The sequence below is a fragment of the Phyllostomus discolor genome, chromosome 6 (assembly GCF_004126475.2).
Source record: "Phyllostomus discolor isolate MPI-MPIP mPhyDis1 chromosome 6, mPhyDis1.pri.v3, whole genome shotgun sequence".
Taxonomy (NCBI): domain Eukaryota; kingdom Metazoa; phylum Chordata; class Mammalia; order Chiroptera; family Phyllostomidae; genus Phyllostomus; species Phyllostomus discolor.
Genome location: NC_040908.2, coordinates 3,837,807 through 3,861,904, shown reverse-complemented (window position 1 = coordinate 3,861,904; position 24,098 = coordinate 3,837,807). Strand labels below are relative to the sequence as shown.

The 24,098-nt window shown below is 48.9% G+C and overlaps 2 protein-coding genes across 4 annotated transcripts in view; both read left to right on the top strand.

The window, feature by feature from the left end:
* ROCK2 (Rho associated coiled-coil containing protein kinase 2) overlaps positions 1 to 12,871 on the top strand; it is a 111,607-nt gene extending 98,736 nt beyond the window's left edge. The window contains exons 30-34 of one of the 3 annotated variants that reach the window (XM_036027663.1): positions 184 to 262; positions 1,531 to 1,792; positions 1,878 to 2,091; positions 8,092 to 8,210; positions 9,524 to 12,871. In XM_036027663.1, the coding sequence (XP_035883556.1) occupies positions 184 to 262; positions 1,531 to 1,792; positions 1,878 to 2,091; positions 8,092 to 8,197 (661 nt within the window). In that variant the 3' untranslated portion in view covers positions 8,198 to 8,210; positions 9,524 to 12,871. Of the gene's footprint in view, positions 1 to 183; positions 263 to 1,530; positions 1,793 to 1,877; positions 2,092 to 2,891; positions 3,514 to 8,091; positions 8,211 to 9,523 lie in introns of those variants that run through there. The other 2 variants (XM_036027665.1, XM_036027664.1) reach the window with 2 other exon arrangements.
* Positions 12,872 to 14,431: 1,560 nt separating this feature from the next.
* Positions 14,432 to 24,044, top strand: SLC66A3 (solute carrier family 66 member 3). Its single transcript, XM_028516813.2, has 7 exons — positions 14,432 to 14,723; positions 16,958 to 17,040; positions 17,124 to 17,193; positions 18,983 to 19,040; positions 20,537 to 20,657; positions 21,291 to 21,332; positions 22,931 to 24,044. The coding sequence occupies exons 1-7, from the start codon at positions 14,581 to 14,583 to the stop codon at positions 23,020 to 23,022; spliced, it is 609 nt and encodes a 202-aa protein (XP_028372614.1). The 5' UTR covers positions 14,432 to 14,580; the 3' UTR covers positions 23,023 to 24,044.
* The last annotated feature ends 54 nt before the right edge of the window (positions 24,045 to 24,098 follow it).

Sequence of the window (24,098 nt, the reverse complement as noted above, 5' to 3'; positions counted from 1 at the left end):
ACTTTCTGACTTACTGAAAATTTCTCCAAATCTCAAGGAATGATGGATGTCATAGAGCAGGGTATTCTTCGACTTCCTAACCTGGGCCAAAGTAACCAGTCTTAATGTCTGACTAGCACAGGGTAACTAGTGTCATTTGATCTTTTGGTAATGTTTCATTCCTTTATTAAAAATTTTTTATAGCAAGTTGTTTCATGTCCGGCCAGTCACACAGACAGATGTATATAGAGCAGATGCTAAAGAAATTCCAAGGATATTTCAGGTAAACATAGTTTCACTTTGTTTTTGGTTGGTTGATTGTTATTTTTTTGTTTTTGTTTCCATTCTCATTTTTAGAGATTTTAAGAGTTACGTGATATTAAATTCTTTTATTCCTGGGCCATCTTCAGATTCCCTTTCAGTTTTAGTCCCACTTAAAGGTGGTTCATTTCTTCTGTGCCTTTCATGCCTATGCTGTCTGCATATGTCTTCATTCCTCTCCATTTTATATTTTAAAGTCTGTAGTGTATTTATATCATGTTTCTTGCCTTTGCCAACCTTTTGTTCGAGGTTGCTTATGATTTTTTTAAGCATTAAACTTTCTCCTTCTGGTTTTGGTTTTATGCTCTGCTCTCTAGAAAGTGAAAAAAGTTGCTCATAAAGTTAAATTTTGCATCCAGTAGCCCTTTTCTTCTGATGTAAAGTGAAGCCAAATTCTTTTTTTAACTGCTTTCATTTTAAAGTTAGTCAAACCACGGGTGTGGCTCAGTGCATTGAATGCCAGTCTATAAACTGAAAGGCCTCTGGTTCGATTCCCGGTCAGGGCACATGCCTGGATTGCAGGCCAGGCTCCCTAGTAGAGGGGGCATGTGAGACGCAACTGATTGATGTATCTCTCCCACATCGATGTTTCTCTCCCTCTCTTCCTTCCCCTCTCTCTAAAAATAAATAAATAAAATATTTAAAATTAGTCAAACCAACAATTAGTTATTGAGTCCCTTCCACATAAAAACCATTGTGCTTGGTGTGCTGGGAGGGGTTATTTCCTGGTGCTCGTCGTGTCAGCTTGGAGCGTGTCACACATCTTCCCCTCTTCCCCCGTTCTCCTTTCTCCATCGGTTCTGCAGACACAGATCTTTTCCGTTACAGCTGTGTTTCAGTTAGTTAGCAGCTGTGCGGCTGCCACAGTTCTTCGGGTGATTATTTTGAACGCTGCCTTCCAGAACAACTTTCTGGCACCCCTCAAGTGTAAATTTACATTTTGCTAGCTTAATCTGATCAAACTGCTGAAACATAGATATCATGGAGGACAAAAGAAGGCACCGTTTGAACAGGATAGATTCTTTTGAAATGAACCAAAGTGATGGTGTAATGACTTCTCTCATATAAGCTCATGATGAGGCAGAACTTACTAACATTTCAGTGTCAGGCGCATTTTCTTCTTATTGAATGATTTAGGTTAATTTAATTTCATTTATATTATAAGAATGTTACTATATACAAAATTACTTATGCTTAGAAATACCTCATTGTGCTTTTTGCTATTTACAGATTCTGTATGCCAATGAAGGAGAAAGTAAGAAAGAACAAGAATTCCCAGTGGAGCCCATGGGAGAAAAGTCCAATTATATTTGCCACAAGGGACATGAATTTATTCCTACTCTCTATCATTTCCCAACCAACTGTGAGGCTTGTATGAAGCCGCTGTGGCATATGTTCAAACCCCCTCCTGCTCTAGAGTGCCGCCGCTGCCATATTAAATGCCATAAAGATCACATGGACAAAAAGGAGGAGATTATAGCACCTTGCAAAGGTAAACAGTAACTTACTTTTCTATCAATATTAGTTATGTTTGAATCGTTTTTAAACACATTAAATTTTTTTCAAATATTTTATAGTGTATTATGATATTTCAACGGCAAAGAATCTGTTGATATTAGCAAATTCTACAGAAGAACAGCAAAAGTGGGTTAGTCGGCTGGTGAAAAAGATACCTAAAAAGCCTCCAGCTCCGGACCCTTTTGCACGGTCCTCGCCTAGAACTTCAATGAAGATACCGCAGAACCAGTCTATTAGACGGCCAAGTCGACAGCTTGCTCCGAATAAACCAAGGTAATAACTGAAAATGTGAAGATTATAGTGTTTAGAAATATTTTGCTCTTCATATTTAAACTATACTTTTTTCTAATTAGTTTTCCTTTCCTTGATATTTTACTTAACTATGGAATGCCAAATGTTTGAAACTATTTAAGTTTGCATGTCTCATTCATTGATTTAGATGAATGTAATATAAATTTATTTACCGAATCACACACATATATTAAACTCAACCAAAAACACATAAAGGGCTCATTTTGTCCCGTTTCTCTATGTAATCGTACCGTTTTAGAAGTACGAGCACGCGACTGACCCCGTGACTTAGTGGACGTAACACGCACACCGCCCTCCGAGTGTCGGGCGCGCACGCTGTGTGCGATGCTGCAGCGTGGTGACGTCTTCTGTGTTGGGTGACTGGGGAGGCAGGGCTGGGGTCCTCCGTCTTAACTGAGGTTTCTGAGTTTAAAGTAATAGTTTGTCTTTGATTTAAAGAGCAATCTAGATCACCTTTAAAAATGCGGAGAGTAACTAATGGGCAAAGTGGACATTCCCTGTAATCGAAGTGGAGTTGGGGATATGGGTGAGATCAGAGAGTAGCATTAATGCACAGAAATATTTGAGGGGAGCCATTTTATGTGGCGACATTGTAGTAATGTGGTTACTCATTCAGAATAAACCATTTCTGGTCTTACTGGGTACTGCAACGTTTGTAAATACAGCTATTGGTTACAGTGAAGATTTGGTCAGCTGAAGGGTGAGGTGTGCACTTCGATCAGGCGTGTGATTGCAGGTGTCCTTTTCGTCCCCTGACACAGGACCTTCAGTGTGTGAGTGGTGACGTGCGTGGGCTGTGTTGTCAGAAAGCTTTTCATTCTAACCACAAGCATCTTATATGAAACTTTCCTTGAAACTGATATCTCAAGGAGATAATTTAGAATGACAGAGGTAGAATTGGTGTTACAGCAGTGAAAATACTGAATTTTTGTGTGAGATATGCTAAAAAATATTACAAAATTAGTGATTATGTGATAGTAATTAAGCTGAAGAAATTTAAAGAATTCAGAGATGCTTGAGGTCATTTCGTGTGCCATGTGCCAAACATCTAAAACTTATTAAATTTCCAGTGTTAATATTGTAGAACTATTAATGCATAAATGCTGTTTTAATATTTACCATATATAGTGCTTTACAGCTTCTGAAGTGCTTCTGTGTATAATTTAATTCTCTTATTTGATCTTTACAATACTCCTGTGGAGCGTATTTGGTATTATCTTTCTTTTTGATTCAGACTCCAGAAGTGCAAATAATTTGTTTAGTTTCAGGACTACAAGAAGTCTAGTCTTTTTATATATTTCATTCTTTTGATGTGTTTGACGAGTTAATGACTTCACTACATGTGATGGCACGTGGGGTTTGTTTGTGGGGCGGTGTTCAGACCCGGCGGGCACGTGTTCAGTCACATGTTCTCTCACTTCCCTCCTCCTCCCTGCTTCCCCGGTTCAGGGTTACGGTCTACTTGAAAGCATGTTTACTTTTGATTTTTGTTACTTTTTGTTTTGTTTTAGTTCTGGCCCTGCCCTTCGAATCATTCTTCATTGATTTTTTTTTAATACATTTTGCATAGCAACAGTAAGTAATAGGGATTTCTTTCTCTCACAACTATACATGTAGATAAAACTAATAGCAAAACTGACTGTAAAGTGTAAAGAGTATTTTTGTGAAGATTTTTAATCTAATATACTCTTTGAAATTTTAAATGTAAAGATGGGTACATTTAAAATACAGTTTTGTATTTTATTATACCTCTGCAACAGTATTTCTGTTGGGTTTAACATCTCTGCCTCCACTGCTTTTTACCTCTTGCGTCTGTGTCTGTCTCACATGAGTAAGCGCATAGTCTGCACTCCTTTGTGGGTGTCACGCTTAAGAAGAGCACAGATCGGAGGGTGTGCACAGGAGAAGGAGGGGCTACTGAGTTGTTGGAAAGTGTAACTCATGGTGCACGTGAAGAAACTGAGGGTGTTTAGTGTTCTGAAGAAATTATTTGAAAGGATGGGTGATCATAAATAGCAATAAAGATTTTTAAAGTATGAAGTACTTCTGCTTAGATGTGTTAGAACGAGAGCCAAGCAGAGAGGCACATTTTTAACTCAGCAGGGGCAGGCTACCGAGTGGTGGGAAGTTCCGGAGTGGGGGGGCCGGCTTGCTCCAGAGAGCGTGCGCCTGTCGCCACAGGCATTGACTGACGTAGCCTGTGTGGGGCGCAGGCTCCTCGGTCTGCCCTGTGTGCGCGCCTGACGTCGCGCGGCGTGGCTCCCGTAGATAGTGCTCTGCCCACGTAGGACACGCTCCTCTGGAAAGGCGGGTGGAGCTGTTAAAAGATCATCTAAGAAAATTTAGGACCAGAATTTCAGGTGTGTATCAGCAGGAATTTAATATCTAGCTATTTATTTGTGTTCACTTAATACTACTCTTAGGACTAGTCGGTCTAGCTTTAGTTTAACATGGAGTCTTCTTAAAAACAAATATTTGGCTTTGTTAGAGATCAAATATATATTATATATAATATATATATCTATGATGTGGTATAAATGCTGTAACAGAACACCCATAAATACACCTAATCTTTTTTTTTTTAACTTTTCCTCAGTGTCTGCTTTGTTAACAGCTGCACCATTACATTTTCCCCGTTGACTCGTGTGGCACCCGGTTCTGATTCTCCCATTGACTCTCTGCACCACTTCCCCTTTTCTGTGGTGAATCGTTTTAAAGTGATAGTTAAATAAGTATTAGCTGCTGTTGTTGTTATTATTAGCATTTTTGAGGGCATAGTATATATGCCAGACACTTTCTTTAACTGGACTAAATTGCCCTTACAGTCACGCTGTGATTCAGCATTAATTCCCACCTAACAGACCACGGGACTGAGACGCAGACACACTGTGCGCCCAGGGCCGCGCCCGGCAGCCCGGAGCCCCGGTCTAGTTCCGCGCTCGGCATTCTCTCCCGTGCCCAGCGCTGCACGGCCTCACAGTCGAGCAGAGAGAAACAGACTGACAGTTTGTAAAGCATGTGGAAATGCTGTTCCGGAGAAGTGTTTTCTTGGTGATTTTGAATTGATGTTAAAATACCACATTGGGAAGTTAGGAAATTGGTGAGCAGAGTGCGGACTTTCGATGAAGACAGTTTGGGAAAACCTTTGTTGCAATGCCAGACACAAAGTACTGGCCTCTGCTGAGGGCCGTGTCTCTTTAATTATTTTTCTTTTAAAGAGCTTTTATTTTAAATGCAATATTTAAGCCACATAGAAGAGTATAACACACACATGCAAAAAATTCTCATTTACTGAGTTTTAGGAAGTGTAAGGCATTGCCGACACAGTTTGAACTAGGAATGGAGGGAGCTATTATGTCATCATTATTTTATCTTTGTTCTTTTCCAATTCTAAATATCAGGAAATATTTAACAATAATTATTTGGGAAAAACTAATAAGGTTATATATGACTTGAAGTGTCAAAAAATCCATAAACGAAGTAGAAGAAAATATGTGTCTGATCTTGGGTTGTAAAAGAACTCCCTGAGAATAAAAACAAAGGAAGAAAATAAAATCGAAGATTGACTAACCAAAAATTAAAGCCTTGTAAATTTTAAAAACCCCATATATTTACAATATACCATCTTTCTGTAGAGAGTTTTCAAAGAAATCGTTAAGAAAAAGGAGATTCCCTCTATACAGGATAAAAATTGGTGAGGAATATGCAGGTACTGCCGTAAGTATGAAGTGATCAACCTGATTATGAAGCAGAGAAATTAAATTAAAACTATAATGTTAAAATCATTTTTACCGGCCAAACTGGTACAGGTTAAGAAATGTAGCGTTGGCAAGGTGGGGAGAACTGGGTGATCTCGCACTCTGCTAGTTAGACTCCAGGTTAAGCGCGCCTGTTCCCAAGCAGTGTTTGGCGGTAAGTTTCATAGACCTGAAGTGATTGATTAATTCAGTGGAGGAGACAGTTGAACAGATAATTGCAGCGTTGTTTAAAATGTTGTTTACAGTAGGTTCACAAATGTTATGGGCCAGCAAAGGAAAAGTATGGAGAATTCTGCCTGGAGACATCAAGAAAGGTGTCAAAAAAATGGAGTCCCAGTAATTTTCCAGGAAAAGATACTTCCAGGCAAGACGTGATGTGCAGAGGGTCTAGGCTATCAGAATTCCGTGTGTGTTCGCAGTGCTCTGTAGGGCCAGGGCAAGACCGGAGTGGTGGAGGATGACCCTGGGGAGAGGGCACTGAGCCAGCTTGAAAGGGACCGTGCCCATTATGCCACGGGAGTTTTTATTTTGTTCTTCAGATTGAAGTCTTTCCACAAGAGATTGGCACATTTATACTCGATGAGATCCTGGTCGAAAGAACTGACAGCAGGAGAAACCAGGTTAAAGAAACATTTCTTAAGTTAAAATAACAAGAAAGAGAAGACTGGAAGGGGGTGAAGGAGAGTTTTTAGGGGAAGTCTTGTCGTGCACGGCTCTAAGAACTTAGTGATTGGACTGAACATTTGAAAGGCACACACTCCAAGGGTTTCGGAAGGATCGAGAGGCAGATTTTTCATAAAGTCGGGGCCTGGGCACTCGGGAGGCCTGCTGATCTGCCTCCCAGCAGGGCAGTTGAAACCAGCCATCGCTGCAAGATCCTTTCTATGTAAGCCTGTAAAAATGAGTGTACACTAGGTTGTGATACATATTAAGTGAGTAAATAATTATATCTGAGTCTATATATTTTCTCAAATAATTGCTCTGCATTTAGCACATTTTGGAATAGAGTAATTTGTATTGGTTTACTTTTAAATTAGACTGATCATCCATCAACCTAGCCTGTCAGTGATTCTCAGAGTCAACCATCTGCATCAGAATTTATCTCAGGGTTTTTATTTAAAACATAGCCCTGGCTGGTGTGGTTCAGTGGATTGAGTGCTGGCCTATGGACCAAAGGGTTGCTGGTTCGATTCGTAGTCAGGGCACATGCCTGGGTTGTGGTCCAGGTCCCCGGTAGGGGGCATGCAAGAGGCAACGACACATAGATGTTTCTCTCCCTCTCTTTCTTCTTCCCTTCCCCTCTCTCTAAAAATAAGTAAATACAATCTTTTAAAAAAATAAAATGCAAATATTTGCCCTTCAGTCCCATTATATCAGAATCTCTTGGAATATGTCCTGGGAGTATACATTATAAATAGCAGCGGGAAAATCATTTACACTAAAATTTCAGAACCAGTGGTAGTGATCACAGATGAGACTTTAGGGGCCACATGAATTCCTTGGCATAAGTTGATTCATGAACAGCACAGTTATTAAACCTCGAAAAAGTTACTTCTATTTTTTTAAATAAAGATGATTGCAGTGTTAGATTATGGGGATTGGAAAGAAAAGACTACATATACTACCGCTCTAAGTCCATTTTATGTAGCCAAGATAACTTGCTAGTGCTGCTTACCCCCCTGGTTTTCCCTTGTCCCTAGTGTTCCCTGGAATGAATGCATAACTGTGGGTGACCCATTGGGCAAGCAGGGTGCCCCGGAGTGGAGAAAGCTGTTCTTAATCGTTTCCCTCTTACACTAGGGCACGTGGTGCTGTTCTAGAGAGTGCGAGTGGGCAGTCTGGGCGCTTCCGTGAGGGCATGTTGACAGGTGGTGAGCGCCCAGAGGTCTCAAATCGAACTGGGCATCGGGGCGGTCGTATCTTCACCTGGGACTGATGGGAGGAGATCGTGTCTTACTCCAGATACTGTCTTTGTCTCCAGTTCTCGGGTATTCTGGAAAGCGCACCTGGCCAACATGAGCCCCACGCATTTATATATAAAGGGAAAGAAGATTTTCCTGTGTATTTCCACCTTAATCATGTTATTACTGGCAGAGGGAAAGGGAACACGCTTGTAGCACAAAGTATGGCTTTGAGATTGTACATATTAAACTGCCGCTTCTAAAGAGTGTTACAGTATAAACTTGCAAACCTCCTATTGCAGATTGCTTGATTTGGCATTTAAAGACTGGGATTGGTCATTTGATGATGTTGATGGTGGTGGTGATGATGATGATGATGATGATGATGACGATGTTTTTGATTTCTGAAGAAATGAATGGGGTAAATCAAATAGTGGAAAATGAGTTATTTTAGTACTTCCAAGTAGCGCATGTGGTTTGCACTTGGGTTTCATTATTTTTGACTAGTTTTGAAATTTTATTAAGTTGTTTTTAATAGTATATATTTGAAAAATAGTTTTCAGAAGTTTCTAACTGAAATTTTTTGTTAAGTATAAAAGTGAAATGCTATGTTCAGATTCTTTATTGGCTATATATTTTTCAATACAATTGGAATTATATAATTTTTTATCTCAGGAATGAAACATGTAGAAATAACAAAAGGAGCTAGCTAATTGTGGTATTTTCTGTTCATTCCAAAGAAACCACATTCAGAGAAGTAAAATTTACCATGTTTTCAAGTCCCTAAACCATGTCAGTTTGTGAACATAGCATGGGATGCCCCTCTCCCTCCCTCCTGCTCCTCCCCCGCGCCTGCCCCCTCCTCTTCGCTTCTCTCTGCCTTGCAAGTGTTGAAACCGGCAGAACTTAGTTAAGTGTAGTGAGTGCTGTGGAAGGGTTGTTTCTGATCTGGTTTTCTTTGTGATGCTGTGAAATGTTTGCTTTTTGGAAATTTAATGTTTTTCTTACTGAAGAATGCCAGTGATATGCTGTGAAAGCTCTTGTGCTTTTAGAAAATGTAAAATAATTTGGTTAATAATGGCTGAAGTAGCTTTAATGAAAATTGAATCTTATGAGTTAAACTTTTTGCATGGAATGGATTTAAGCTAAGGCCTGTCTTAACCTAAGTAAGCACATCGCAAAGCATACTTGAGTCATGTAATATTGGGGATCTGTTTATAACCAGGGGATAGAGTATTTTTACATATTTACTATGACATGTATGTTCCCACGAACATTCCTTAAATTTGATTCCTTAACATTCCTTAAAGGAATCAAGTTCCTTAAAATTAGACAGATGTTAAGGGTCAAACGGTCAAGCAGAGCCTGCTGCGTAAGCCTGCTCCTCTGTCAGCTGCAGGGGGCAGCTGGCAGGTGAACTCCAGGTCGGACTCAGGTCCACGCGAGCTGCTTCGGTGACGCGGTGTCTAACCCTGACAGTTAGTTGCCGGGTTGGAACTGTGTGCTGCGTTTGTAGCCAGTGTGGGAGAACGCGAGAAGGGATATAATTGCATGTGCCCGGGGATTAGAAGAGGAACACGGTAGACATGCTTTGCGCACAGTGCAGGTGTTCAAGTGCAGTGACCGGAAGACTGTGGAGTTGAAGGGTGCGCATGGAGTGCTGCTTCAAAGAACTGAGCAGTCTCTTAAGTTGCTGCACTATCTCGGCTAACTTTGTTTTTCCTTTCTTTCCAGCTAACTGCCTTCTGTGAATGCAGTCGTTATTCGAGGTGATCATATGCTTCCAGTTCAAACGAGACTGAAATATGATGGCCCAAAATTTATTAAAAAGCTATATTTTCTGAGAGACTGATATATATATATATATATACATATACATATGCGTATACAGATACATATATATTCCCTTTATTCCTGCAATATACATTGTAAATCTCGGAGAGTTTTTGGGGCTTCTTTGGAGCGTCAGGTTGAACCAAGTCATTGGTCGGTCGAGTAAGAACATCATACGCAATTCTTCCGGACTTGTTCCATTAAGCTCTCCTGGCAGGCACTCACACTACATTGCACAAAAGGATTGAGAAGAGCTAAAGAAGAGTTAAAGAAATCATTTTTTCGGCTCCAGCAGAGAGATTTCACCAGCATATTCACCAGAAGAATCTGGGAATGGATTTCACTACAGTGATACAGACTGCATCAGTAAGAAGTGACCGTTATACTGTGTGTGTGTGCGTGTGCGTGTGTGCGTGCATACATACGCACATAGAGAGAGTACTGTAGTACTGCAAGAGGGTTTGTAGACTCCCCACTTTATTTTTGTATACACATTGATCAGATGTCGTTACTGAACTGCGGCTGCGACTATGCACTCGTGTGAAGCCATACCGTTGGGTCTCCGTCGTCATCTGCGCGCACCTGTCGGGGCTGCATGCTCGTGTTACTGTAACAGAACCTTTGAACTTAAGTATATCAGTTTCCTAATGCTTCATGATAGGCAACTTTATCCATTTTGAATGCCTTAATTTAATTTTTTCAAAGTCTTAGCCCTTTTCTGTATTAAAAAAAAAGAAAAACAAGTGTTTACCAGCTCTTAGGATGCAAATTTGCTTTGCAGAAGAAAATAGTGCACTATTTTTACACGTAATAGTTATCAACGTCAGCCTATTTTGATTGTATAACAGAATTTTTTTAAATATTGGTGATAGAAACAATAATGGATAGTATTAGAACTAATATATCTTTTATGTATGTCTATTACTCATTCAGCCCTTTTTACAGCTCTCAGTGTTAGCGGGTGACTCTGAAACACTTGGAATTTGCTGACTACCCTAGATGTATTTTTATTTCTGGTAATAACATTTGTGACTATTTTTACATTTCACATTCAGCATTTATCTCAAATGTAAAGAAAACTAAAATGTACTCTAGATATATTTTAAATATTTAAATGTGATCCCTCAAACACACAATTGTGTATGACAAGATTTCAGTATTGGGTTGTGAAAACTGGTGATTGGGAAGAAGTGGCCTCAAAGGCCCCTTGCCTTTTATTTTTCAAATGCTGTTCCAGTTTATGCAGGGCCACTCCTGCCGTGTTTCTCACCGTCCCACGCCAGTGTGCGTCCTGCACTGAGACAGCACGCGCCGGTGGTAAGCATCAGGTAAAAGAATCATGTAGCCTTCTGTCAGTCTCTGTATACATGAGCACGTGCACAGTCTGGTGTGATGCTGAAAAGCATCCCTTACTATTTCAATGAAGGAACGAGGACATTTCTCACGGATCCCCTCTGAGGTCAGTGTGGAGATATTTGAAGAGTTGGGTCCCCAGCTGCATATGCTGTTGTGGAAGCTGAAGAAGGGCCTTCGGCCCGCCGGCGTCCCGAAACAGTTCTCTTCCTCTCCCAGTGCGGTCTGCGCGCGCTCGCGCCGCCTGTGCTGGAAGTGGACGCGCGCGCCGTAGGCCGAGCCCCGGCACGCGCGTTCTGCAGTTCTGGTTTGGGGGCACAGAATTTTTTTAAAGTAAGATTTAAAAATGAAAAATATATAAAATTTATATAGAATAAATATTTCCATTCATTAGACTTGTTAAAAGGAGACTGAATTAATATTTTATATAAAGATTTTGTTACACTATGGGAGGTTCTATCATATTATTCTGAATTGGAGAGTATATATATATTTTTAATAAGCTTTATTAAGGTGAAATAATTTGAAGTTTACACATGAGTAATTGAACTATTTGAGTAAAAATGACAAACGTTTAAAATTTCGAATGCTGTATATATTGGAAACTACGGAGAATCATGGTGTGATGCAACTGGACACGGAGTATTGACGTGACTCGGGAGGGGGCGGTATTCTAAGGGGTGAAAAAAAATCTCTCCCATGGAGATTCTTCACATTATATGGTTTGACATGAGGATTTATAAGGTCGTTTGTCCAACTAATGGAAATGTGCTTAATTAATAAAGATTCTGATCTTGGGTAAGAATGTGCTTTCTACCCTGTTGCCGGTCTCCTGCACGCACACGAGTGGCGCATGCGCCTGCCCCAGCGTCCTCTCCCCAGCACTCACGGAGTGTGACATCGACTTGGTGTAACCACCACGTTTTGTGCCAGCTCTGTTCTCCTGAGGCTCCCAAGCTTCCGAGGCAGACACAAGCCTGAAAGCTGCCTGTTTCCTCACCCCTGATTTCTCCCAGGGCCTTAAATACCTCCTATTGAGAACTGAGAAGTAGCGAATACCGGGGTTTTCTTAGTTGGGTTTTTGTACTTTTGTGGGGATAGTGAGGAGTAGAAGGAAACTTGTATTACTGTTGAAATTAGTGTATAGTGAGTTTTTGAAAAGTATTAATTTTTAAAAAACGCTATCTCGAAGCAAGAATTTTTTAAAGATCTCTGAACTTTTAAAATGCTGTAGCTGAAGGCTAGGTATACCAACCCACCTAAACTCAAGGTCAGTGTAGTTTGAACTGACCTGCGCCGCAGCTGCGGGAACCGGCTCCGAAGGGTCTCCCCTCCCCCGTGTCAGCCGGTCCACAGGGCCTCAAGGAGACACGCTCTAGGTTGCCAAACCACAAAGTGTAAGACGTTATGCTGCTGCTGCTGATCCGTGTCTAGGATTCTGGTGGTAAAACAAACACTATGTTACCTTGTTGAAACATGCTTTGAGAAACGTGTTTTTAAAAGTCCACTGAGAGCAAGTCACGTCTGTGTTGACACTCACTGCTACTGACTCCCCCGCCCGCCCTGGAACCAGGCTCCCGCGTCCCTTGTCCCTGCGAGGGTAGCTGCCGCCGAGGCCGAGCTGTGAAGCACTTTGAAGGCCAGCTCTGTGTGACAGCGCTGACCGTGACGCTGGGGTCCTCTCCTCGGTCTCCCCCCCCCCCAACGAGCTTCGTTTGACATTGTAGTAAGTTATGAACTGCATGGTTTAGATGATCATACATGTTTGATCAGCTGTCCCCTTTGAACGAAAATCTTCCCTCCTGATTTTTTTTTGACTCTTGCATCTTTGTAGTAATGTAATTGTATATTATGCCTGCTTTTTATATATCAAGAATAAATAAATAATTAAGACACGAGCATTTTCATACTTTTCCTGTGAAATATTCCTGGAATGCTAACGTTTACCCCCAAAGTTTGCCTTTTCTGAAAGATGGGGATAGAGGATGGGTTACACCCAAGCCATAGCGCAGGTGACCTGTGAATCTTCGTCCCCACCACTTCGTACAGGGAGAAATACGAAGTACGGAGTTTCCACCAGGAGTCTGTCTCCGATTTGATGGTGGTGGTGTAGGGGCATGCACACCTACACTAGCCTCGCGTGGAGGATGAAGGGAAGAGGCAAGGTGCCTGTACCGTCAGAAACCACGCCGACAGGTGGTTTTCTAGAAGCATTTGTTTGGCAGTCAGTGGGTTCTTTCCTAGCATATTGAATGGTTATCTGACCTGGGACAGGTTATTCCCAGAGCCTGCGCCTTCATCTGTAACCTGGGGATTGTTCACTTACGGGGTGGTTGTAGGGTTAAATAGGAAAACTGAGTGGGGTACCTGGGATAGCTCCGATGTTTGTTCCCTTCCTTCCCGGAGGGAAGAAACCGTGGGCTCTTCATCCAGGATAGCATATTCTTAAAGGAACTGCTTTAACAAGCAGTGAATACTGGCGTCCCTTCGCTGCTGGGCGGTGGCACACTCCAGTGTTAGGTCCCATAGCATCTGGCATTGCGGGTCTGCGGCCCAGTGCAGCCGGCTCCTCGTGCTCGGAGCATCCGAGCACAGGCTGGGGGAGAGGTCGTGGAGGTCGGCACAGGCGGCGCCCCTCTCGCTGCCCAGCCCAGCATCTGGGCCCTCGGCCGCTCCCCATCTCCTTCCCGTGCAGACGCTGCCGTGGCGGCCCCGCGCCTCCAGCGGAGCCACGCCAGGGTAGACTGGACTTGCCCTCCCATTTCCCGCCCCTCCCTAGGGTCCAGCGGGGAGCCGCGAACAGAAGTCACGCCTTCTGTCCAAAGCCTCCCGGGTCTCGGTGCAGAGTCCCGGGTCACTGCTGCAGGCCGAGGGCGTGGCTGTGCGAAGCCCGGGCGGTGAGACACGCCCTGGGCGGTGAGACACACCCGGCCCCCGGGCTTCCCGGGGCTTCTGCCCGAGCGTGGCGCTCGGGAGACTCGGAAGGCGGGAGCACGGCCCCGGGGCCTTTCTGGAAGCTCGGAGGCACAGGGGCGGGGCCTTCTGGGGCCCGAGGGCTCGGTCGGTCCGGGCTTGGAGAGCACCGGGCAGAGGCGGTGGCAGCTTCCTGAGTCGGCAGTCTCCTGCCCTGGCCGACAGGGGTCGGGGCGGCGACCGCAGCGCCCCCCCAGAGCGACTAACTGTTCGGTGAGGGGCTGGGAGTTTCTCCCGGGAAAAGCTAACGAGAATCTGCTTCCTCATCCTTCCTGCGGGGGGCTGGGCGGGGCGGGGCGGGGCGGCCCGGGAGCCGGGCGGGAAGGGGACCTGCTGGTGCAGACGAGGGAGGGGAGGCCCCGACCATTGGAGTCTGGAGGCGGGCTGGGCCTCAGGGGGCGGGACCATTCGGGCAGAGGGCGGGGCGAGGGCGGAGCCATCCGGGGAGGGCGGGGCGGGGCGGGGCGCAGAACCCGGCTGGGCGGAGCTGGACAAGGGCGGACCCCGACATGGGCGGTGGCTGGCGGCAGGGGAAGGCGGAAAGACTGGAAGAACCCGAGGGGCCCGAGTGCTGAGCTGCTGCCGGTCGTGCTGCGCCCGAGTCCGCGGAGCCCCACGCCCCCCGAGACGCCATGGCCCTGGGGCTGCTGGAGCTCTGCAACTGGAGCACGCTGGCGGTGTGCACGGCGCTCAAGCTGCCGCAGATCTCCGCCCTGCTGGCGGCGCGTAGTGCGCGGGGCCTCAGCCTCCCGAGTTTGCTTCTGGAGCTGGCGGGGTAAGGGCCCTGGCGGCCGGGGTGCCCTTCCTTCCTCGCCTCTGACTTGCGGGAGTCCGGAGAGCCGCGGGCGTAATTAAGTAGGGGCGGCGGGAGCGGGGCCGGGACCCCCTGACTGCGGGGAGGGCCCTTCCCGGGGCCACTCACGGCCCCTTGCCCTTTGCTGCCCACCAACCCCCGTGGTGAGGCATCGACCGCGCACGCCCACTTAGCAGAAGAGGAAACCGGACACCTTGTGAGTCACTGCTCCCCCAGTGAGTGGCAAAACCAACCGCCTGGCTCCGAGCCGGGCCGCTTGCGTCTGGAGACTCTCGTATACGCCCGGAGACTCTTACACGCTCACCTGTTGCATAACGACGTTTGGGTCAACAATGGACCGCCTATCCCACGGTGGTCCCATAAGGTTAACATGGAGCTGAAATATTTCTGTCGCCTAGTGGCCTCTTAGCCAAGGTAATGCCACAGGGCCCCGCACCGCTCACCGGTGTGTGGTGATGCTGGTGTGAGCAAACCTAGTGCACTGCCTGCCCATTGTGCAAAAGTACAGCACTAGGATCCCAGCCGTGGGCCGCTCCCGCTCGGCTTGTCCGGTGCACGCGCATCACAGTCGCTCTCTGATGTTCGCGGGAGGACGTTTCTCAGACAACCGATCCCTCTCCTCCAGAGGGGCTTGACTGTCCCTTCCCAAACCCACCCTCACCTTCACTCCCTGTCTCAGACCTCGGTTTCCTCACCTGGAAAATAAAGGGCCGGACTTTTCCAAGGACCCTGTGGCTTTTTTAAACGGCACGTTGTGGGGTGGGGTGGGGTGGATTGGAAGAGTGGGGAGAGCTCTTTGGGGGCAGCCAGTGGAGAAGGGGCACTTGATTCCGTCTGTGAAAGGTGGGCGGAGACCAACAGAGGCTGCTCCTGGAGGTGGTTCCTGCATCACAAACCCGGGGTGAAGCCCGTGGCTCGGTATTTAAAGATCTGAATGCAAGTTCACGGTGGTAAGACTAGGTTGGGAAAACCTGAGTTGGTGGAAAAAGCCAGTATATGAAACCCGGCGAGTGGCCAAGCCCCTTGTCCTTGGCTGGGCCGGGCCCTTCCTGCTTCTCTCCTGCCAGCCCAGCCCCCAGCCCGACGTATCTCCCAGGCTCTGGCAGACGTTGCAGGCTGGAAGGGAGGGAGCCGGGAGCCGGAGGAGACCTGGTGGCGGGTGGGATGAGGGGCCCAGGCGACGAGGGGGCCTGCTCTGGGCTCCCACCCTGTGAGAGGCTTTGTCTGGAAGAGCAAGGCCGAGGGGCGGAGGTGTGGCCCCTCACAGGTTTGCAAGTGACCCTTCCATGTGGGGCCCCGGGCTGGGGGGCTGGGACCGAAGAGTAGAGGGGCCCTGGGGGATGGGGACACCGGCTCAAAGTGGCCTTCACATTTGGTCAGGTGGGTGGCGGGGTGAGCAGACAGAGGGCATGTGCTGGGGGGCGGAAGGCCAGGGAGAAGGGCCTCGGTCCCTGGGGGGGTCCCTGAGCTGGGGACGATGAGGCTGGCCCCGGTGGCGTGTGGGGGAGACTGACGAGCCTGCAGAGCCGGGAGCCTGCCCACACCTGCCACTCCTTCCCCGAGATCCAAGGGGCGAGGGCTCGACCTTCACCCGGCCTGTCACCTGTGTCACTTCCTCTGGCAGCGCACCTTCGCCAGACCCGGCCTTCTAGCAGTGGGGTGCAGCTCCCCTGGGCAGGTGGCTTGTCCTAGGGTCCTGCCGGGGTCAGCTTGCACTTGGAGGCTGGGGTCCTGCAGAGTGACACTAGTGAGAAGACTAGGTGCAGAGGGGACCCCCAGAGCTGGCCAGGGCGGGAGGTGCTTGGGGGTCAGGGAGGGGCCCGGACAGCCTGCTAGAGGAGCTGCCTGACAGGCGGCTGCTGCCATTTTCGCTCTTACTGGGGCAGCTCTTCAGGGCAGCTTTGGGGACAGGCAGCTAGGTTTGTCCTCTGACCCCGGTCAGCAGGTTGCCCTCTGCAGGAACCGTTTGTAAGTGGCTCCCCTAAGGAACTTGACAGAGCTTGTGTAGAATACGCGCACAGCCCAGCCCGTACCGGATGCTCCAGAAATGGCGGCGTTTGTTCAATGAACGTTCCGCCCTTTTCTCAGCCTCCCTCCTTGACTTCTCCAGTTTTGCCAACCAGCCTGAGCTCTTGGGCGCGGCTGGCCTCCCCGTACCATCCACCCGAGTTCAGGCATGCCCTCCCTCTCCCCAGGTTCCTGGTGTTTCTCCGATACCAGTGTTACTACCAGTACCCGCTGCTGACCTACCTGGAGTACCCCATCCTCATCGCTCAAGGTAACTGAGCCCCCCCCCCAGCCCCCGTGCCCGGGGCGGCCCTGGGGCCCCTCCTCCCTCTCACTGGGACCTTCTCCCTCCAGATGTCATCCTCCTGCTCTGTGTGTTCCACTTCAACGGGAACGTGTACCGGGTGGCGCCCTACCTCACCCTGTATCCTTCTGGCATCAGGGAGTCAGGGACGGGCCCCGGGGTGCTGTCCGCTAACATTGTGCATTATTCATCAGGGCCCTTTACTGGATACATGCCTTTTTGGTTAAATCCAAAAGAATCCACCGTGGCTGCTTTGTTCAGTGGGTTGAGAGCCAGCCTGTGAACCAAAGGGTTGCCGGTTCCATTCTCAGTCAGGGCACATGCCTGGGTTGTAGGCTAGGTCCCCAGTAGGGGGCGCACAAGAGGCAACCACACATTGATGTTTCTCTCCCTCTCTTTCTTTCTCTTCCCCTCCCTCTAAAAATAAATAAAATCTTTAAAAAGAAAACAATATACATTACTCAGCAGGGCCCTTTACCAGATATGGGGCTTTCAGGTTAAACTCAAAAGAATCCCAAATGCAAGACTCCATGTGAGCGAACATGCCTCCACAACGCAGAGGTGCCCTCATGCTGTCTCCCTGGTCAGTGGCCTCCCCCCCCGCCGAGACCTGGGCGTCAGTGGGGGCTGACAGGCCACGTGGGATGTAGGTCGGGATCTGGAATTCGAGTTTAACGGGGTGCCCTGGGTTCTCATCTGCTAGATCTGGCCACCCTACAAAAAATAGTCACCTCTGGGATCTTAGTAGCTGCAGCTGGTGGTCAAGTTTTAGAAACTGTGTCAGGAATGAACAGAATGAGGTGCAATGGCAAGGTATTGGACAAAAAAAATACCACAAAGTTTAGTTTAAAAAATTAGAGACTTTTTAGAAAAGATTTTATTTACTTATTTTTAGAGAGGGAAGGGAGGGAGAGAGAGAGAGAAACATCAATGTGTGGTTGCTGGGGACTGTGGCCTGCAACCCAGGCATGTGCCCTGACGGGGAATCGAACCTGCGATGCTTTGGTTCGCTGCCTGAGCTCAATCCACTGAGCTATGATTAGAGACGTTTTAAAACCAGATCTCATCCACCCAGCTCCAGGCCGCCTTTCCGGAGTTGACCGGCTTACTGGTAGTCTACTGACTCTTAGCACAGAGCATTATCTGTTCCAGTCCCTTCATTTAAATATTGCTCCTAATTATCATCGCAGCCACCTGCTGGGTCCCTGCAAGTGAGCCCCAAGGCACTGACTAGGAAGACGGGGCAAGGAGTGTTAAGTCCATTTTGCAGATAAGCAGACCAAGGTCTAGAGAAAAGTGAACTCGCCCTTCGTCCCAGCAGAGGTCGTGGGCAGCCCCTCGCTGCCTGGCCGCTTCCGCTCCTGTGTCCCCTTCGGCTTCTGGCCGTGCTGTGTGCGCCTCAGCACCACTGAGCTGGGTGGAAACCGGACCCCCCTCCTCCACCTGCCAGCTCCTCGGTCCTCACGGCAGCACCGTCCCGCCGGAGGCAGTGAAAAAGGGGGAGTCGGTCAGTCCAGGGCTTCACGGGACACCCCTTTTGCAGGAGATGCCTCCTGTATAAGGTCGGCCCCTCTTGTCAGCGCTTAACCGGTGACATGGCGTGGGCGCTTCCTCGAGGTCGGGGATGAAGCCAGAAATTAAGATCATCCGGCAGGGGGCGGTGTCCCCACCCCCAGGGTCCGTGCACGACCCCGGAGTTCTCTGTACTTTTCTTCCCTGAGCTGCTTCTGGTCCTGGGGACTCCTAGCGCACGCGCACTTGACACCGGCGTTGTCTTTTCCGACTACGACAAGTGCCGGCAGAGCCGCCCCCGGTTGCACACCTGGCTTCTAGGTGGAGCCCCCTGGGCCTGGGGCGGGGGGCAGGCTGCTGGAGCCGCAGCTCAGCCACTTCCTTAACGCTCGGTAAGATTCGTGGCGTCGTGGTTCGTCCTCGCCCTGCAGAAGTGGATCATAGACCTGGCCATGGTGAGAGTCCCGGCCGTGCAACAGCGGCCTGCCCCTCTGTCCTCTCCCGGCCGCCCGCCCGCCTGCCCGCCCTGCAAAGAACGCGATAGACCCAGTGTTCGACCGGCTGGGTTTGCAGCCGTGCCGAGGGCCGTGGGGAGGAAGTGCAGTGTTCTCCGAACAGGAAAAGACATGATTCCTACTGCAGCGTGTGGAGGTGTTTTTACTTCCGTTTTGGGGTCTAGAGAACCAGGCTGGGGAGGTAGTTCGCAGCAGCAGAATGAAGAACTAAGTGTAAGATAAAGAGCTTCCTGTCTGGCTAATAGTTACATATTGGCCACATACTCATTATTTTGTTAAATTTGTTCTCCCCCTCCCCCCACTTTCCATCCTCTTTGGAAGAGGGTACAAGCACCCTATCCGTTTCCTCCTTCCTGGTGCAGGGCCCAAATCCCCGCGCTGTGGGAACGGGATTCTGGTGGGGGGTGAGGAGGCATTTCGCCGCAGACCGACTCTCCCAGGCGGCGGGAAGAGGCGGGAGGGAGCTGACTGGTGGGCACCAGCCACTGCCCGCCTCGCTCGGCTCACGAATTCCTCTCCCGACGTCTTGTCCACGGCCTGTTCTTGGAAAGTGGACGTAACTGTGTTAGGCTTCAACCCAGCGAGACCGCGAATACGTAGGGACGCCGGGTTAATGATGAATAATTTTTTAGTATAATTGTGCCCCAAATATAGTATGTATGGGACATAACTTATGTTAAAAAATCATTTGTGGTTGATCTGAGATTCAAATTTAACTGGACACCCCAAATTTTTATTGTTTAAGTCTGGCCACCCTCCAGAAAGGTCTTCCAAGATCTCGGGAGCGGCTACTTGGACGGGGCAGGACTGGGTCCAGAGGTCAAAGGCCACAGGGTTCTTTCGTTTCTTCTGTGCCTCGAGTTCTCAGTGAATGAACTTGGCACCCTAATAGTTCATGAAGTAGCTTCCTTTTCCCCTCGTTGAGTGCTGTTGCGGTCCCTGCTGGCTTGCTGGCACCTACTCCGTGGCAGGCACTGGGGCGCTGGGGAAGAGATGCTGGCTTGAGGGTCTCGGAGCCACAGAGAGGAGGAGGAGCTAGGAAGCCAGAGCTGACACAGTGACTTTAAGAGCCCGTCAGTTCAAAGCAGCATGGCCTGCCCGGGTGCCGAAGCACAACACCGTGTGAAGACACGTAGGACTTTCTCTTACCGGCGGGTGGGGGGATGCACCCTGTGCCCAGGCCTGACTCCTTCCTGGCTCCCCTCTGCACACCCGCGCCAGGCCCCGCTCACTCTCCAGGGGTGCAGTCGGCGGGTCCCCCACCAACGTCTCACCGCGGCGTTCTTTTCCACTAACGTGGGTTTTGCCCTCGTACAAATTGGTCCTTAGTTGGCCTGACACTTTTGCTTCAAAAGCGCTTTCTGCCTCTGGTGCTCTTTTTTTTTTTTTTTAAAACGAAGGGACTCCGAACTTTCTCCCGTTTTATCTGCAAACAGAACTTCTGCACTTTGATCAGCGCGGCCAGTAAGTTCGCCCAGCTGCAGTACCTGTGGAAGAGCCGGGACTCGGGGGCCGTGAGCGCCCTGACCTGGATCCTCGCTTCCTACACCTGTGCCAGTGAGAACTGAACTCCTCGGGGGGCGGCTGGGGGGGGCGCCTTCCCAGCCCCCAGCATCCGCCCAGCAGAGCGAGGTCCCTGGGCTGTAGGGCAGGTGGGGGCGTGGTCAGTCCCAGCTCTAGTCCTCTGCAAACTGCTGTTAGACAGACCCTGCTAGCGAGCCCAGGTGCACAGGCTGATTGAACGCCGACTACTCTCCATTTTCTGCCAGCGCCGTCGTCCAGGCACTGAAACTAAGTGAAAGCACACCTTTCACCCCGAACTGAGCACCGTTTTGAGTCCTCTCTCTGTTCTTTGAAGAGCAGCAAGAGCATGGTTGTGTTGAAGGCCCCACCTTGTTGTAAAATGTTGAGTCTGTTGTGACAGACTCCCCCACCCCCGCTCCCCTGGGTGGCACCGGGTGGCCCTGCGGAGAGGGCAGCTGCTGGCCAGCAGCTTCGGAGCCGCTGGCCGGGAAGCAGGGCTGGCTTGGGTGTATTTATGAAGTCTGGTGCTATTCGGTGTTCCACACTACCGAAGTCTTTCAAGGACGGTTAGTATACATCCCTGTATTTAAAATGGAAAGACATAGCGAAACACCAGGATGTCTGAGAAGCGAGTTGCCATTTATGGCTTAATATTTTCCTTTACAGCAAGAATAATAACGACCGTGATGACCACCAATGATCTCACAAGTAAGCCCAGTGTTTTCCTGCCGGTTGTTCGTTTCGTTTTGCTTCCTGCACGTGTAAGCGCCTTAGGGCTTAACAGATAGGGTCACTTGGCGCCACCCAGAGGCCGGTCCCGGTATAGTCCTGGTCTCCGGCAGCGTGGGCTCTGCCAGAGAACACGCACACCCGAGTCGCTCGCTGTCTCCGTGGAAATGGAGCCCTCCAGATGGAAATGCATAGTCGTCACACCACGAGCTATTGGAAAATAGTGTGAAATGTGTTTTGAAAGAACAGGACGGGGTGGGCACACAGGGGCCAAGCACGTGCGGGGTCCGCCCCCGGGAGAGTGCCCGGAGGGCTGGAGGGGGCTCTGCCGGGCCCGGGGAGGGGAGGGAGGGAGGAGGTGCCGGCCACGGGGCCCAGAGCCTTGGAGAATCGCCCCCCAGCAGCCGATGGACCCGCCTTTTAAAGCACAGGGGCGACAGGCTCATTTGACTCCGTGTCCTTGCCTTATTTTTTTTTTTTAAGGGATACTGTGATGGAGGAAAAGATACTTGGGTTACCCTGAAAAGATTAGTAATTCTGTAGGCTGTTTTTTAACTCCCATAAGAAGGTTCTGGGAAAGGATTAGAACAGACGGGGTCACCCAGCCTGACAATCGGGTCCCTGACACACAGACCCCTTCCACGTGAGTGAGCGCCTGGTTACTCGAGGGGCGTGGCCTCGGAGCTGCGGGAGCAGCTAATCTCTTCCTGGAGGTTGAAGCGTTGGCTCCCATGTGGTCATCAGCTCTGAGAGAGGGGTACACGTGTTGGGGTCCAAGGTCAGCTTGGGTCAAGGGAACGGACACAGGCCTTTGCCCCAGCCCCCGAATTCTTGGCACGAAAGAAGTCAGACGTGCTGAAACCAGACCCACCCACGGACAGGAAATGAAGCTTTGGAAGTCGAGAATGTGTGTGATGCGGCTTGTTTGGTGTCTAAGGCGACCGCGGTTCCCGCAGGCGACCCGTGTGTCGGGTGGTAGCCGTTCACCGCAGCCCAGCTGGCGCAGGTGGTGCGCTGAGCCTCACACACCTGCTCCATCAGGACGGCACTCCCCGAGTCCCCATCACTTCTTTTCCTAAAGAGCCACACTTTCAGGGTCAGCTCGGTGCAAACTGTGCTTTGACATTGGCGCCCTTTTTCAGAATTACCGTAGCAGAATGTTCTCCACTGCCTCGCCTGTGCGTGGGGGGAGGGGGGGGGTTCCGACACGCCGCTCACTGCCCTGAGAATGGGCAAGGCGGTTTTAAAGTCACAGTATCGGCCCCCACCAGGTTCCTCCGATTTCAGCGTTGACAAAGATAGATTATTATTCATGGAGTCAGGCCGGGTGGCCAAGGGCAGTCATGACAGGAGAAAGATCATGTCTCCAGAAATAGTGGGAACCTCGTTTGGAACTACAGGTGCTCAAGACTCGCAGTTCTAATGAGTTTCACTGTTGGGGGCAGGGGGCAGCTCGCGGGGGTGGGGTGGGGGGAGTGCAGCTTTCTTTAGGTTCCTAGAGCAGAAGGACTTTTTGTTCTATCACGTGAAAACCACATTTAATGTGCATTTTTTTTTCTCTTGGCGATGGCTTTCAGTCCTCACACGTTTTGTGATCATGCTGGCGTTGAACCTGTGGGTGACAGTGACGGTCCTGCGCTACCGGAGGCCGGCCGCCAAGGCTGAGTGATGGGGACGAGAGTCTCGCACCTAAGGTGAAAGTCGGATAACTGGACCAAAGGGCAGGACGCCTCATTGCTAAGTCAAGTCTTTCATAAACTTGGTCGTTTCAGAGCCTTCGAAGCCAAAGGTATTTAGACGTGAGCCCCTCAAACCCTCGTGTGAACCGGCTCTCCCCCCCGCCCCCCCGCTACCCAAGTAGGTTTAGGGCTCAGACCCGACGGCTGGAGACCGTCCAAGAACTCAGTCTGAGATCGCTTTGACCCATAGAAGTCACGATCAAGTTCTCTCCAAAGGGCTAACTGCATCTGTTTTTCAGCTTTCGGAATCGTTTAAAAAATAAGCCCTCTCCCCAGCACAAGTGAGCACGGGGTGGGATTTTGCTCCGTCAGAAGAGGAATTGTAATAAAGGACTAGGGTTCGCCTTCCGGGACTAAGGTCTGATTGTAACACAGGTGTCAGAGGAGGGCCTTATTGTAGCGAATCCAGCGTAACACCTCCCTCGCTTGCAGCGAGTGTGTCAGGGCAAGCAGGCGCGCACCCGCTTGAGCTCGTGCACCAAAGCAATCCCTTCCCTTCCTCCCGTGCCTTCCAGCAGTTCCTAACGAAACGTCCTGCTGGGTGCCTTCCTTGTGATGAAGCAGGTCACCTTCTCACTCAAGCACCGTGCTGCCGTCTTAAAAGGGCCACATCCTCACAAGTAACCATTACTAGAACTCAGTATCACACAGAGCTGACCTGGACCAGGTTTTGTATATTGGAAATATATGCAGTAATGGCTATATTCCCGGGTTCTGCCGAGTTCTTCTGGATTTTATTCTCATTATAGTTGCATGTTCTAAACATGACAAGATTATTGTGCACTGCGTTTTTCTATAAAAGTTTATAAGCCATAACTTTTAAAAGCTCTCTTTCCCCTTGTAATCGAAGGGCATTCTTCTGGTGTGTACATCTGCAGGATGTAAGTGATATTTGTTAGATGTTTTGGTTGCCTGTGTGAAATAAACTTTCATATTTTGAACTCTGAGTCTTCAGACTGTCTGTTTTAATGCGATTGGTTTTCAGCCATGTGAAATGCCACTTTAA